Below are 15,203 nucleotides of genomic sequence, written 5' to 3'. Positions count from 1 at the left end.
TAAAATATACACTTCATATACATTTATACATTATTTGTGACAATTTAATCTTAAATTTAATATTATTTATATATTTATAAAATTTTATATATTTTTTTAATATACATTCAATCATTTCCAAATTTGTGTCAATTTACAAAACGTATCTATATCAAAATTATTGGTTAACACCGATACTATAATCGTGAGGATGTGTGGGCTAAGGCCTAAGGGTTAATTCAGAGGCTTTATTCGTAAGGCTTGTACCGCTGGCCCAGGCCCAAAATTAGATTACCTACTCGCATTGCCATCCACATTTTGAGCCGTAGATCAAAACCCTAGAGCTCAATAGGTTTATAAGCATTTTCACACCCCTGCAACATATTTCCTTCAACCCCAAAAATCCTAGATTGGCTGCCGCGGATAAACGCACAACCTTGTTGTTTCATCTGCAGCTGTTAGTGGTATGCTTTCTTGCTTCTGTTTTCGATCCTCCTGTAGTATGCTACGGCTACGCATTTCTGTTATTATCGTTGTTTGAAGTCGTGATTTTTCTTCCTTTCTTTACTTTCTCGATTTACAGATTTTGCTACAATGTCTGTGGGAGAGCAAGCTTGCAGTCTTGCTTTATTGGTCCTCCACGACGAGGGGATTCCCGTCACTGTATCCTTTTCTGATCCCGTCGTTTTAGTTTTTTGCCCGGATCTTCCTATGTTTCGTATACATATTTACCCGCTTGTTCTAGTATTGATCTATTTTCTTGAATTATTTGTTGATGGAGCTTGTGGTATATATAGGGGTTCATTGGTTTTGGTTCACTTGGGAGATAATCTTTTGATTCTTGATAAGAATTAGGCTTCTCTCCTTAACTAGTTCTAAACAGCCCGAGAAGATTGCTACCTTAGTGAAATCCGCGAATGTGTCGGTCGAATCTTACTGGCCAAGTTTATTTTCTAAGCTTGCGGAGAAGAGAAATATTGAAGATCTCATCATGAACGCTGGCTCTGGTGGAGGTGGTGCCCCGGTTGCTGTTTCTGCCCCGGCCGGAGGTGGTGGTGCAGCAGCTGATGCTGCTCCTGCTGCCGAGGAAAAGAAGGTAAAACTCACTTGTTTTAAGTATTTCTTGGGCTGTTTGAACTTTGAATTGTAGTTCTTTAGTCATTACATTCTCATTTTGTTCTTGTTTTCTTGATATTTCAGGAAGAACCCAAGGAAGAGAGTGATGACGACATGGGATTCAGCTTGTTCGATTAGAAGCTCCTTTCAGTATGATATAGTCTTTTGCAAAATTAGTATCTCTCTCAGGGTAGATATTTTGGTAAACTTGTTGGTTCTTTTATAGGAATTTTGGTTGCTCTTAGTGTATGTTAACAAGACCAAAACTCCCCAATCAGATTTGCTAAATTTTGTGTTGGGATTGTTCTGATTATAAGTGGTTTATAAACTCAAAATTCGGATTTGGTATCTAAGAAAATTATTGAAATTGATTAAGTTGTTGGGAAGTCCTTGTATAAGGGCTTTGTTTTTATTGTGTTCCCTGTATGCCTTGCCTTGGATGACACATGGCTTTTTTGGCCCTGTCCATGTGTATTCTCATTCACATTGCCCTCCCAACGTCTGTCCTGTATGCTTTAGTGAGTAATCTCAGTTGTCACCTAAACGTAACACCTAGGGTTGCTCTTCCGAAAATTGAAACTAGTGCATATGTTTGCATTGTGGTAGTATGATTTTAATTGATCTCTCTCTCACACCCCCAGATGGAAAGGCCTAATAGCTTGTAGCCTGAAAAGCTTGTGGACTCTGCATATCTAATAACCTAATATTCTTTAACGGAAGCACGGATAGAGTTTTTCTATCCATCAATTGCTTTCTCATGCATTTATGAAAATTCGGGATATGGGGTTTGATAAAGTTGCAACCATTTGTAATCTTATTTATAAAAGTTTATATCATAATCTAACAATGGAAATGACATTATTAAACAGTATGGAGTGGCCAACCTGGATTCATGTAGCAGACCTCATATGGTTGGGGTTTGGCTTGGATTATGATGTTTTATAGGGATAATATGGTACCATTTTCTAAGACAATTTGTATGCTATTGCTGGCAAAGAAATGAGAATAATTATTGCAAAAATATTGTATTTTGAATTTAGAAGATGGCTGGTCGTGTTTTTAATTTTGTTAAGAGTTCTTGTATTATCATGTTTGTGGAGGCTTCGATATTAGGTGCTTGTATTTCTACCAAAAAATAGGTGTTTCTATTGTATTGACCCAAATGCTCCCAGCGATAATCCCTTGGCTCCCCGTCGTGCTTCACCACCACCCATGAACAGAGTTCTGTTAAAAAATTATACTTTTATTTACATTAAAAAAATGTTTTTAAGCTTCCTTGTTCATAAAAGAACTGACTGAAAGTTTGAAACATATCCTCTACTGAACGGTATCACACTATTTTCTTTTGGTGCAATAAGAGAAGGGAGCTCATGGTTGCTTAGTTTAGATTCTCTTCTGCTGTGTAAGTTCATACCACTCACCGAGATTAGATCGCTTACTCTCTTTTTCCATTTCTGAGTAAAAGAAAGATCATAAAGAATAATTGACAAGATGTCTTTTGGTGCTGTATTGTAAAAAAAAAAAATCCATGTCATTCTACATGGGTAATGTGGGCTGATAAAATGCTGTGTTGATTTGTTCATTTCTTTTTGGGTAATCTGGGTTTCTAGTATTGAGTTTAACGGTGGTAAGTTTACTTTCATCATTGTTGCTCAGGATGGGAGTCCCAGGTTTGGTCTATCTTTGTTTTTTTCTATTTATGTCAGGCATTTGGTTCCGCACACGTTTGGGTGAGGGGGTAGATTCTAGATAATGTTGATAAGATGCAAGAAAATAAATAAAGTCTTCCTACCTGTATCCTTTCCATCACTGATTGTACTTGTTTCTGTTTTATGGATTCCTAGAAGTAATCCTTCACTCTTTATCTGTTTCTTTTTCACACATGATTTGGTTTAGAGACCGAGGAAGGGAGGGAGCCATACTCTAGGTGGATAGTGGCAAAAATAGGCAGGGGTATGGTAAAATATTCTAGTTGGGAAGAGAGTGGAGTTGGAGGATTTGATTGTACAAGTTGAATGGAATTATTTTTGTTTTGCTTTTTTGTTAATGAGTCTGTTGCAGGGTGTCTATGGTGTTGGGTGGGTGTTTTAGTAGTATTCAAGCCTCAGTTCTTATAGAATATGCAGATTCAATTTGCACCCAAAAAAATGCAAATTCAATTGAGTTCTCCCTTCCAGCATTCTTGATGCTATAGGCATTGTTGTTTATGGTTGTATTAATTCTGCTTTCCCTCACTTGAACCCTCTTACTTTGATGTTGCCTATATTTAGTGTTTGGTGGAGTGTCCTATATTTGAAGCAACATTCTCATGAGAATAGGTTTTTGATCTAACCCCATTTATTTCCTTGAAGTTGAAATTTCAGTCACTTTTTGGCTCAACTTCAATGTCCTTGGAATCAGGCAAGATGTATCAAACCATTTCTGGAAAATACTTGTGTTTATGAAGGTGGTTGCTTTTTTTAGGCGTCAAAGTCGGCTTTCCAGACTTTAATGGGTGGGGTTGAGGAGTTGGGTTGAATCCAACCCTTCTAATGCAGCTCATACTTGTTGGGTTTTTTGTCAGGGTTTTTTATTTGGTACTAAAGGAGAATTATAAATGTATAAGGAATGTTTTCTCGTAAAAACATCTTAAATGAACTCGGTGGGTTCAGCTCATATATCTTTGTTGTTTGGAATGGGATATCATTTTAGGGGTAACATAGAATAACCGTATTGCCTTTTAAAAAAGGGAAAATAACTTGCCAGAAAAATGAAAGAAAAAGGTGAAAAAATAATGCCTCCAAAAACACTTTACAAGTCGTATACATTCCAATAGTTATGAACTTAAGCTGTATCCCGCCCTTTTTTTCTCTAATTATGGTTTATAGAACGTGAACATCCAGTTGTAAGACAACTGAAAGAACAGAGAACCCGATACAAAGTTTATAACTTTGTAGCATCCAATAACGAAGTTGTAGAAGAGCACTTTAGTGGTTACATGACTAATTTAATAGCTGCTGTTTTATGAATCCTATATGGGAAAATCTATACTGTGGAAAAGAGATATGACCAATCAAGTGGAATGTGAAAATAGACTGCATCTCCTGTCCACGTCTACCCACAATACATAAGGTGCAAATATTGATACGTAGTGACCTGTATCGAGGACTCTTCTGATATGTCCCTACAGTGGGTATATCGGGGTTTGACTGGTACTTAAACTGATTCTCCTGAACTGATTGTAATATATATATCTTATGCACTGGGAACATTTTTCATGCATAAAACTGTAGGACGATGAGATGTTTATGTGTGGTTGGATGATATGTGGGTAGATGTGGGCATGGGCAGGCCCGGATGAAATACAATTCTTGATTTGACCGTTTAAGGAATGTTTAGATATTGTATATCATCAGCTCTAAAATGTTCTGTGTTGGCGATGACCGTTCAAGAAATACACGTGTTTTTCTGTGTAGGGCCATCAGAAGCCGCTGTCTTAAAGCCATCCCAATTCCCAAACGGGCATTCGAGGTGCATCTCGGGTATGGTTGGGTTCTTTAGAAAAAGAACTATTTTGGAGGTCGCTGAAAAAAAGAGTCGAGATTTGCCCAATGCCACTACAACAATGCACATTTGAAACATCTCTGTGAATGACAACTTTCTGATGTTTCTGATGTCCAGTTAGACTGACATGTTAAAATTAAGGTTTAAAGTAGCGTTTCGGTAGTTTTAGTTTTTTATTTTTTCAAATTTGATTCAGAGGTATCAGTTTAAGGTCTATCCACCCCCTGAACCGGTCAAAACCTCGATACATTCTCTGTAGGGATGTATCAGGAATCTCCCGATACAATACGTATCAGCCAATACAGGGGCTGATACATATTGATATTTTGGACCTTGGTTAAAATGGTTTTTCTGGTAATAGATGCATCTTGTAGTCAAGGCTTAAGAGGCATCCCACCAAGTTGGTTTTTGTTTTCTAAGTGGTAGTTTGTTTATTTAGTCAAGTGGCTGTTGATACAGCAGTTGCTAAAAAAAACAAGTCGGTTTGAAATTAGGGAAAATTCTCAATTAGCACCCTGTGCTTTTGAGCCTAGTGACACTTTGGTCCCAAACTTTAAAATGCGATAATTCAGTATCCGAACTTTCAAAACATACCAACCCAGTACCTACCATTAACTAGTCCGTTAACCAGTTGTCAAGGATTTTGGACTGTTCATTTCTTACCAATGTTTGGATGATTGATAAAGAAAATTAGATGGCATTCGAAACACATTTGTGCCTTTTCAAATGCCACTTAACGGTTGGTTAATAACAGGTAATGGGTTGACACATTTTAAAAGTTTGAGTACTGAATTTTTGCATTTTAAAGTCCTGGGACCAAAGTGGCACTAGGCCCAAAGTATTATTATTAACTATCCGACCAGATTGTTACAATCCATTTGGAGATGCCTGCTGTTCTCTGATTTGTAGTGTAATTATAACTTATAAGTGAGATGCTGGACACAGCATGCATGTCCAGGAAATTGACCGGATTATTGCGAGTCTGCCCACTGAGACAAGCTAAGAGAGCATTTGTTCTTTTCATGTGCCACGGCGCGGTGCAAAAGCCGTTTGGTTTGGGTCGAGCCTAGTCTACGCACTAACGCACATGCTACCATCCTATCTATCCTAACAAACAAATGGGATGGAATGGTTCAGAATTCAGATTGCATGAATGCTGAGTACTGTATTTGTTCAGGAAGTGGTCATCTTTATGGCAAATTATTGTTAGGCCCATAACCTCCTAATTTTTCAACACTAAAAGATATCACCGGAGTCTGTCATTGAAATTAAGTGCACGTACTCAGCTTAAAAGGCTGATTGATTCAGTTTGGCATTGCAAATACCTAATGATGCAGAAGTTTACCACACACTATTATGTCCACAAGAATCGTTGGGTTCCCCCCCGGCTTATCAGTTGTCTCCCTGCTAGTGCAACTGCAGGCTTTAACAAAATAAGAAGTGCATGTAATCTGAACTACAATATTCGAGGCTGTCATTGCAGTTGGTCCATCTCATCTTTGAGTTGGGCGAAAACCCATGACTGACGGGTGAAAAGACTCTTCAGACTGACTTGACGAACAAATTGTCCTTTTACTCGGGGGCGCTGCTCTGCAAGTTTCTTCCTGCTCTGATACCGAACCTGTGTAGTTAAGCCCATCGTAAGAGACAGAATACACAACTCACACAACTGTACAAGAAGAGGTACCAAAAAAAAAAAAAATCTACCGTCTAATCAATTATAATGGTTTGGTTAGTACTTCCTTCATGGCACAATTGTCATTTTGATCTTGTGTGTGGTAAACTTGTTCAGAATTGTGAATTTCAGGATCTGAATGCTGAGATGAGTCCATGGGCAAGGTGACATCTTGATGGCTGATTGAATTTGGAACACATATTGGTACCTGACTTAGTTCTGTATAAAACATGGGTGGAAAATCAGCACAATAGTTAGAATAATCACCATCAAACCTTATGCCCCTCACTGAAGGAGGAACAGGAACAATCCTAAATTGTTGGTATGGAAATACTACTTCAAATTGACCAGACTGGACTTCAACCAAGGTCACACATTCCTGATTATTATTTAAAGTGGCACTATTTCTTTGAGGAGCATCAGAAGCATTTGCCTTAACTTGACTTGTCAGATATTTGAGGGGTTTGATTGAATGTTCTCTTTCTTTGGTGTCAAAACTGGCCAACTCAGGGAGACAGAGCTGCATTGGCCTGCTATTATACCTGCAAGCAGGAATGCTAAACCGATAATTTTTTTTTTTTGTGGAAAGGTAACTTTAAATAAAAAAGTAAATAGCCTTAGAAAGGAATAATTAGATTTTCCTCAAAAAAGGTTAAGTCACCTCAAAAAGGTTTATATTAGAAGCCGTCTATGCACCTTCTATAGATGTCAGGCTTGCCCATACTTTTTGGTCTATCTTTTTTTAATGTCTCAAGCATTTCCAACATTACCAGTTAACATGATTAAATTTAGCCTAAAAAGGGGAGCACAGTCCACAGATCATGTCCATGATTAGATTAACAACATAAATATATAAATCACTAAATCAGAGTGTAAGTACTTAGAAATGTAAGACAAACTTCATGATTGTAACTCATTTGCATTTCCCCATTGTTATATACGTACTCCTTTAAAAAAAGTTAAAGAAGAAATTCAGGGAAACTAAATTCAACAAGTCTATGCAAAATTGCAGATAATGGAGCTAGTAGAAACTAGAAAGAATAAACTTGCCCATCTGGATTCCTGGGGAAATAAGTTTGTCAGATTAATGCATTAGAATTTGTTGTTGCTAAAGGGCTACGGAAGAGATGCTAGAAAGTCGCAACACACAAAACCAGTTTTCATCACTAAGCTCAAAAAGTAGTGTTCTGCAACAAAATAAATGGAGCACATGAAATATAAACTCACCATGAAAAGGCTGAGGCTTTCGAATGGTTCAATGTGTGCCTTGAGTCAACAAATCCATGTTTCTCAAGGCTAATAGGATGGGTGGGACCTTCTCAAGGAAATCTCCAAAAGTGGTGAAGGACCAAACTGATCATTTGAACCAAAGTGAATTTTCGCATTGTTGGATAAAACTTCTTAACCAGTCTTTTAAGTGTAATTTTGGCAATTATCAAATACTCCAATCAAGTCAGTGTTTCTCTTGGAGGTGCATGTTCATAGAAGTCACTCTGAATCTCCCTAGTGATATTAACATCATTTTTGTGATTTTCTGGTGTCACATACTCATAATGACAATCCCTTTTGCATAACCTTGGTGTTCTCCTGGAATTAAGGCATTTAATTTAGCTTCATTCAAGGTGCCACCCTTAGATGATGATAACGATGATAATAATGATTAGAGGTGCCACCCCTGATCCAATTTATCATACAGAACCGAGTAAATTGAGAAAAAGATGTGGCAAAATGTGTCATACCTTTTGCTTCACCATCATGCATAAGCAAATTCTGATCCAACTTATGGCACTCTTCATGCTTCTGTATTTCAATGTTATTGACAGGAGATGCACTCCTGCAATTTCGTTTCGAAGGATCCTGCATATTTGGTATGAAGGGACTCTCAGCTTCTGTGTTTGATTTTGTACAAGAGCTCTGCACAAGAGTTGGAAAAACATTGCTGATGATGCCGGTGCCAATTGATGATGCGCAATTCAGTCGGTCTTTTTGAGGGGTTCCGTTCCTCGAGGGTTGCTTCGCGAACTGAAGTCCGGACTGCTGCCGAGGTACACCCTGCTACCACTGAACCTCCCACAATTATATGGATGGTTCCCCGAACTGGCCTTTCTTCCGGAGGCTGTTGCTGCAACGGTTCGGCTGGTCTGCTGCTAGATTCGGGGGCATCCTTTTCGTGCTCCCCTTGCCGACCTGCCTTATTGTTATTATTGTTATGCTGTACAAAATTTCTTAAGTATCCGCGACGGATGAGTCCCTCTATCTCGTCCCGGAGATTATTACACTATTCGATACTATGACCGTGGTCTCTATGGAAACTACAATACAAATTCTTATTTCTCTCGTTCGGATTTCCCTTTAGGCGAGGTGGCCACTTTACGTATGGGGCGTCCTTGATCATCATTAAGATCTCGGTCCGCCTCGTGTTTAACGGCGTGTAATCTGTCCGAACTGCTAGGGGAGATCGAAACGACTGGTTCGGCTTCGGCTCTCGGGCCGGGTTTTTTCTGTCGACTGGGCTGGAGGGCTCGTCTTCCCTCTTTCTTTTCTCGTTCCCGCTTTCGGTTCGTTGGTTGATTTCTTCCTCTGTCCTCATGAACTTGTCCGCGAGCTTGAGGAATTCGGCCACGATTGCGGGCTGGTTAGCTACCATGTGCCATTTGAACTCTTTGTGCGTTACTCCTCTCTTGACCGCCGCGAGCTGCACCGCGGGGTCTAACCGCGGTATCTGTAAGCATGCTTCATTGAATCGCTTGATGTAGCCCCGGATGGATTCTCCTTCCCTCTAGACTACTCCAAAGATGCTTTCCTCTGTTCTGGGGCACCATTTGCTGGTGACAAAGTGTGCCGTGAAGACCTGCACGAACTAGGCCCAACACTTTATCGACCCGAGGGCCAGGTTCCTATACCAAGTGCGGGCTACCCCCCTGAAGGTGGTGGTGAAGGCCACACACATGCACGATTCACTGGCCTTGGCGAGGTGCATTTGGGACTGGAAAGCGTCAACGTAGTCGTTGGAGTCGAAGGACCCATCATACTTATCCAAAGGTGGGAGCTTGAAATCTCTAGGCAAGGGGACCGCTAGGAGTTCTGATGCGAGGGGGGGAAGGAACTGAGAGAATCGGGGCAGCTCCTACCTCGTCCGAGCTCGTCTCTTCCTTGTCTCTGAGCTCTAACAAGACACGGGTGGCAGTTCGGCGACTTCGTCGACGCCTTCGTTGTTGAGTGGGCATGGTACTGGCGCTGCTGGCTTTCGTGTTGCCGAGCTCGATGGGCCCGGAATGCTAGTAGTTTGTTGCCAGAGCGCCGAATCGGTTTTCCATGAGTGGGAACTCGGGCTTGGAGCGCCGAGGTGCCGATCTTGCGGGCGAGGTTCCTGACCCATCTACAAGCTGCGAGGCAGGGATGATTTTTCTCTCTCTTCGGCCTGGGGACGAGGCCTGGCTGTTAGGCCTTTCCCTAGTGGGGGCGTCCATCCTGTGGGGAGGCCTTAACCGGCCTCGGAGCAGGGTGCCGAGGTGGAAGTAGTGGTTGGTTCAACAACAGTTGGGGGAACTGCTATTGATAGTGATACTGGGAGATGTTGTGCAGTACTTGGTGCTGATGAAGCTGGTGTTGCTGGAACTGTTGCATTTGGGCTTGCATTGCCCGCATGCACTGCATCAGGTCGTCCAACCGGTTTTGGCTGGCTGCTAGGGGGACAGCAGTTGGTTCAGTAAAGGTTGTCTCAATAGGGGGAGGAAAGGGAATGCTCATGGCAGGAAGGTTTACGGGCGCCACTGCTTGTGGCGCATTCAAACTGGGGATCCCATCCACCGAAAGGGGGATGGTGAACTGTCCAACGCACACCACGGGGACTTGAAGTTGTTCCCCGGTGGTGTTTGTCTCCGTGCCACATCCGGCGTTGCTAGAAGAAGCCATGAGTGTTGGGTTTTTTGAAGAAAAGAGGTTATGAGAGTTTGGAGGGAGGCTTTTTGAAGCATTTCCCACAGACGGCGCCAATTGATGATGCGCAATCCAGCCGGTCTTGGCTGTCAACGACCTTGCCTCTAAACTGGATCGTAGGGAACCTGAAACGGAGAAGATGAGGAAGTTCCAAGGGGAACCCAGTGTAAAGGCTCCGAAGCTCAAATTAGAATCCTTCAAAGGCAAGATAAAACCAGATAGCGCAAAGTTTGCATACCATGTTCTTGGCGGGTAGAGAGCCTTTTATAACCACCTCGCGCACTCACTCCTAGACTTCTGTCAGGTCGGGTATGATTACTTCCGTGCTTCTGCCAGTTCAGGTGTCATCACCTCTGCTGGGGCAGAACCGCCACTGCTCCTTTTGTCGGAGCCGTCTCTGTAACTGGAGATGGCGGTGGCAGGTGACGGTGGCAGGTGGCCGTTGAAGTGCAGCTGTCAAGCGTCAGATCCCAAGTCAGTCAGGTGCGCCGCCCCTAGATACAGACTCCTTCGGTGTCAGGTACGGTGTGGTTTGTCTTGTTCGGCGTTCTGGAGGCGAAGTGCTGGAGCGGTGTGCGAGGCGAAGTCTTGAGTTCGGATAGGGGGGGTGTCCCGAACTGCCTTGAGGTGCGTCAGTTCGGGTCACTGCTTTGTGTGGCTCGGGGCCTAAGGGAGAGTCCGGGCTCCTCATAGGGAGTTCGGATAGGGGAGTATCCCGAACTGCCATGAGGCGGGCCAGTTCGGGTCACTGCTTTGTGTGGCTCAGGGCCTAAGGGAGAGTTCGGGCTCTTAGTAGGGAGGTCGGGCTCCACGTAGGGAGTTCGGGCTCCTCGAAGGGAGTTCGGTCTCCTCGAGGGGAGTTCGGACTGCGGGTTTCTTCCCTTTGGTGTTTGCGCCCTGGGTACGCTGCTTTAAGTATCGAGCTATTTGTTTTTTGCCACGTGGCGTGATCGTGAGGTCGGGCCAGATCTTCCTTCATCAATTGCAGTCTCTATGTAAAACCTCATGTAACCGACCTAAACTGGAAAAGAGAAGTCCTTTAGATGTAAGTGGCCTTATATGAAATACAATATCATATTATCCTTCAAAACCAGTATTCCCTAACACTTAAACCTTTAGGTATCAGTCCAGAAACTTATGAGAATAATTAAACCAGTTGATACTAGTTCATAGTATTTATAAAAGGAAGTTGGCATTCTAAAACTGCTTCTTGACATGGATTTACGTATGAATCAAAACTATGTCCAAAAATATACGAATTGTCACAAGGATATGAAACTGCTTGAAGCACTTAGATGATGACTAGAAGATCGGAGTCACTTACTTGACCATCACTCCCTTTCTCGGTACACTGCTTAATTTTCTGCATGCAATCACTTGATTGATTATTTGCAGAGCTGTTTTCAGTTATAGCTTCAACTTTCCGTTGTATGGGGTCCCTTCTTGGCTATCATGTCCAGCAGTTGACTGACAGTGTGAACAAACTAAGAGTCAGGTTGATGCTTTAGGTAAGAAGGAACACAGAAAAAGACAACAAGAACAAAAATGGCAAAGATAGCATACAGATTGTCTTCTCCAGACATGTTGCCACAAGTTTCTGAGCTCATTCTTCCTGATTGGCTTCATGAGAAAATCAGCAGCACCTCTCAACATGCATTTAAAAACCATGCTAATTGAATCATGTGAGGACATCACTGCAAGATCAACAAAGAAATGCCACACAAGAGGCTGAGAATGATTCCAAGTGAAACAGAATAAGAAGATTACATAAATGATTTCTTATCGTACTTATAACAGGAATTTTTTTGCAGATCTCATGCTCCGTTATCAAGGTTAGAAGAGCAAATCCAGATATTAACGGCAGCTCCACTTCTGTCAAGATGAGATCAACATTATGGGGTCCTAAGATATTATAAAAAATTGAAAAAAAATCTACCTCTTAAAAATTTCAAAAAAATTGATGATTCACACATGTTTCTTGAATTTTTTTTGCATATCTAACACTCTTATGAGTGAGGTTTGGAGTTTTAGAAGCATTTAGGGATGAAGAATGCTTATTTTAAATTTTTCCTGTATTTTTTATAGCGTATCAACCGATACACCTGATACACATCTAATACGGCCCAATATAGGTCTGATATGGTATCGTATCAAAATTTGAAACTTTGCTTTCATAATGCAAGCCTAAAACAAAAAATTATGGCCTTAGATCTACTACAATAACCCCACCAATAAGTCACTTCCTCTAATTCAAGGTGAGGCCATGACAACAAATCAAAGGCTTTGATTTACTAGTTTCAGCATAGGGGTTGTATCAAATGTAGGTTGAGTAATTAATTGCTTCAACGACCTGGATGATGTCAATCACATAAGTTGGAGTACAATATGGATGTGCCTGTGAGCCGCCCATTTGTAACCCCACCAATAAGTCACTTCGTCTAATTCAAGGTGAGGCCATGACAACAAATCAAAGGCTTTGATTTACTAGTTTCAGCATAGGGGTTGTACCAAATGTAGGTTGAGTAATTAATTGCTTCAACGACCTGGATGATGTCAATCACATAAGTTGGAGTACAATATGGATGTGCCTGTGAGCCGCCCATTTGTAACCCCACCAATAAGTCACTTCGTCTAATTCAAGGTGAGGCCATGACAACAAATCAAAGGCTTTGATTTACTAGTTTCAGCATAGGGGTTGTATCAAATGTAGGTTGAGTAATTAATTGCTTCAACGACCTGGATGATGTCAATCACATAAGTTGGAGTACAATATGGATGTAACCCCACCAATAAGTCACTTCGTCTAATTCAAGGTGAGGCCATGACAACAAATCAAAGGCTTTGATTTACTAGTTTCAGCATAGGGGTTGTATCAAATGTAGGTTGAGTAATTAATTGCTTCAACGACCTGGATGATGTCAATCACATAAGTTGGAGTACAATATGGATGTGCCTGTGAGCCGCCCATTTGTAACCCCACCAATAAGTCACTTCGTCTAATTCAAGGTGAGGCCATGACAACAAATCAAAGGCTTTGATTTACTAGTTTCAGCATAGGGGTTGTACCAAATGTAGGTTGAGTAATTAATTGCTTCAACGACCTGGATGATGTCAATCACATAAGTTGGAGTACAATATGGATGTGCCTGTGAGCCGCCCATTTGTAACCCCACCAATAAGTCACTTCGTCTAATTCAAGGTGAGGCCATGACAACAAATCAAAGGCTTTGATTTACTAGTTTCAGCATAGGGGTTGTATCAAATGTAGGTTGAGTAATTAATTGCTTCAACGACCTGGATGATGTCAATCACATAAGTTGGAGTACAATATGGATGTAACCCCACCAATAAGTCACTTCGTCTAATTCAAGGTGAGGCCATGACAACAAATCAAAGGCTTTGATTTACTAGTTTCAGCATAGGGGTTGTATCAAATGTAGGTTGAGTAATTAATTGCTTCAACGACCTGGATGATGTCAATCACATAAGTTGGAGTACAATATGGATGTGCCTGTGAGCCGCCCATTTGTAACCCCACCAATAAGTCACTTCGTCTAATTCAAGGTGAGGCCATGACAACAAATCAAAGGCTTTGATTTACTAGTTTCAGCATAGGGGTTGTACCAAATGTAGGTTGAGTAATTAATTGCTTCAACGACCTGGATGATGTCAATCACATAAGTTGGAGTACAATATGGATGTGCCTGTGAGCCGCCCATTTGTGAGGAGCAGATCCCGGCTCCTCCCCTACAAGGTATGGGGAGATGTTCACAATTCATGTGTGAGCTAGATAGATGTGAGGAGCATGGAGATAATCCAAATTCATCTAGGGGCTTCAATGTTATAGTCACAAAGTGGAATTTGAGAAAAAAAAATTGTTAAATACTTAAACTACCTTTATGATTTAGCAAATGGGCACAAATTTACCCTCCTGTTTAAGAAATTACTTAAAGTACCCGGGAAATTTCTGACAATGGACAACTTTCAATTTTCAAATGTAACATATCATAAAAAAGAAACTGGGCAATCTAACCAGATCTCCACCCAGATTCCCCTGTTTTCTTTCTCATAATCTGAGTTTCAGACCATCGTAGTCCCCCTTTCACTATTCCCATATTTTCTCTTCTTTGAAGAAGAAATGCAAAAAGGAGAAGATAAAGTTAGCTAAGACCGTCAATACAACCAGTAAATGGGTTTATTTTTAGAAAATGGATAGCCCATAACATCGTCAGCACGTCAACCTGGATTGTCATGTCGACTAGATTCAGGTGAGCATGTCTTTATGAACCAGAGTTTATCTGAATTGTGCCAATGGGTTGGATGAGATGAGGGACAACCCTGGGAATTCAGAATCATTAGAGGGTGATGAGGATGATTCAGTTGGCCTTCCACAGTTCCACCTAATAGACCAAGATTTGGAGATTATGCTGGAGGAGGTTCTTCCTTTAGATTGCTTGCTGAATCCGTTCAGAAATTTGGGGAGATTTATGAGAAGATTTAGAATTGTAGAAGAGGCAGATCCTAGAGAGGGCACAGGCTAAAATTGCAAAAATACAGCAAGGTGTTTAAGACTGATTGCTGGCTGATTGATACACTCGAATCCCAAAAACTCCTTCCCAAGTTAACTGGCTTTTAAGACTGGTTCGTGGGCCTCTTTTGTTTTCACTGTTTGGTTCAAAACTTCCGATGATAACACCAAGTTTACATGTAAAGCTTTTCAGAGAGCCTTTGGAGAGAGAGAGAGAGAGAGAGAGAGAGAGGAATAGATGTTAGGAGTTCATCTACTTGTACGTTGAGTACTTGTGTCCACATGTATACTTGGTCCTTGCAAGGCCAGTGAGCGAATATACATGTCCTACCATGGCTGCTGCCTCACCAATTCTAAACATCTTTGTACTCTTCTCTCAAGTATCACACAACCCAACTGGTGGAAGGCAAGCATCACACAAGT

General features: G+C 41.3%; 2 protein-coding genes across 12 annotated transcripts; one reads left to right on the top strand and one right to left on the bottom strand.

The window, feature by feature from the left end:
- Positions 1 to 287: 287 nt before the first annotated feature.
- On the top strand, positions 288 to 1,507 carry LOC104604643 (uncharacterized). Its single transcript, XM_010269076.2, has 4 exons — positions 288 to 443; positions 563 to 642; positions 863 to 1,075; positions 1,180 to 1,507. The coding sequence occupies exons 2-4, from the start codon at positions 574 to 576 to the stop codon at positions 1,231 to 1,233; spliced, it is 336 nt and encodes a 111-aa protein (XP_010267378.1). The 5' UTR covers positions 288 to 443; positions 563 to 573; the 3' UTR covers positions 1,234 to 1,507.
- Positions 1,291 to 12,624, bottom strand: LOC148804508 (uncharacterized). Of its 11 annotated transcripts, none has more exons than XR_016081103.1 (7): positions 12,041 to 12,621; positions 11,816 to 11,946; positions 11,577 to 11,719; positions 7,541 to 11,273; positions 6,753 to 6,855; positions 6,378 to 6,532; positions 1,291 to 6,259 (listed from the first exon to the last, which is right to left on the bottom strand). XR_016081103.1 is itself a non-coding variant. In XM_088896184.1 (6 exons), exons 4-6 carry the CDS (start codon positions 8,174 to 8,176, stop codon positions 6,113 to 6,115), a joined length of 426 nt encoding a protein of 141 aa, XP_088752310.1. In that variant the 5' UTR covers positions 8,177 to 11,273; positions 11,577 to 11,719; positions 11,816 to 11,946; positions 12,041 to 12,588; the 3' UTR covers positions 1,291 to 6,112. The 11 variants fall into 11 exon arrangements, 2 of the variants coding, with proteins under 2 accessions (XP_088752310.1, XP_088752309.1); XR_016081104.1 differs by having other exon boundaries at positions 8,053 to 11,273; positions 12,041 to 12,618; XR_016081101.1 differs by having other exon boundaries at positions 6,753 to 11,273; positions 12,041 to 12,624.
- Positions 12,625 to 15,203: the final 2,579 nt, after the last annotated feature.

This window comes from Nelumbo nucifera, chromosome 1, assembly GCF_055504915.1.
Source record: "Nelumbo nucifera cultivar China Antique chromosome 1, China Antique-T2T, whole genome shotgun sequence".
NCBI classification, from domain to species: domain Eukaryota; kingdom Viridiplantae; phylum Streptophyta; class Magnoliopsida; order Proteales; family Nelumbonaceae; genus Nelumbo; species Nelumbo nucifera.
This window is presented reverse-complemented; position numbering and strand designations above follow the sequence as displayed.

Excerpts from the sequence above, each read along its gene's own strand:
- LOC104604643 (XM_010269076.2), top strand. The coding sequence starts at position 574 with ATGTCTGTGGGAGAGCAAGCTTGCAGTCTTGCTTTATTGGTCCTCCAC. Across the intron at positions 643-862 it reads ACGAGGGGATTCCCGTCACT|CCCGAGAAGATTGCTACCTT; the intron begins GTATCCTTTTCT and ends AGTTCTAAACAG. Across the intron at positions 1,076-1,179 it reads CTGCTGCCGAGGAAAAGAAG|GAAGAACCCAAGGAAGAGAG; the intron begins GTAAAACTCACT and ends TTGATATTTCAG.
- LOC148804508 (XM_088896183.1), bottom strand. Across the intron at positions 6,260-6,377 it reads ACAATTGTGCCATGAAGGAA|GTTCGGTATCAGAGCAGGAA; the intron begins GTACTAACCAAA and ends TTAACTACACAG.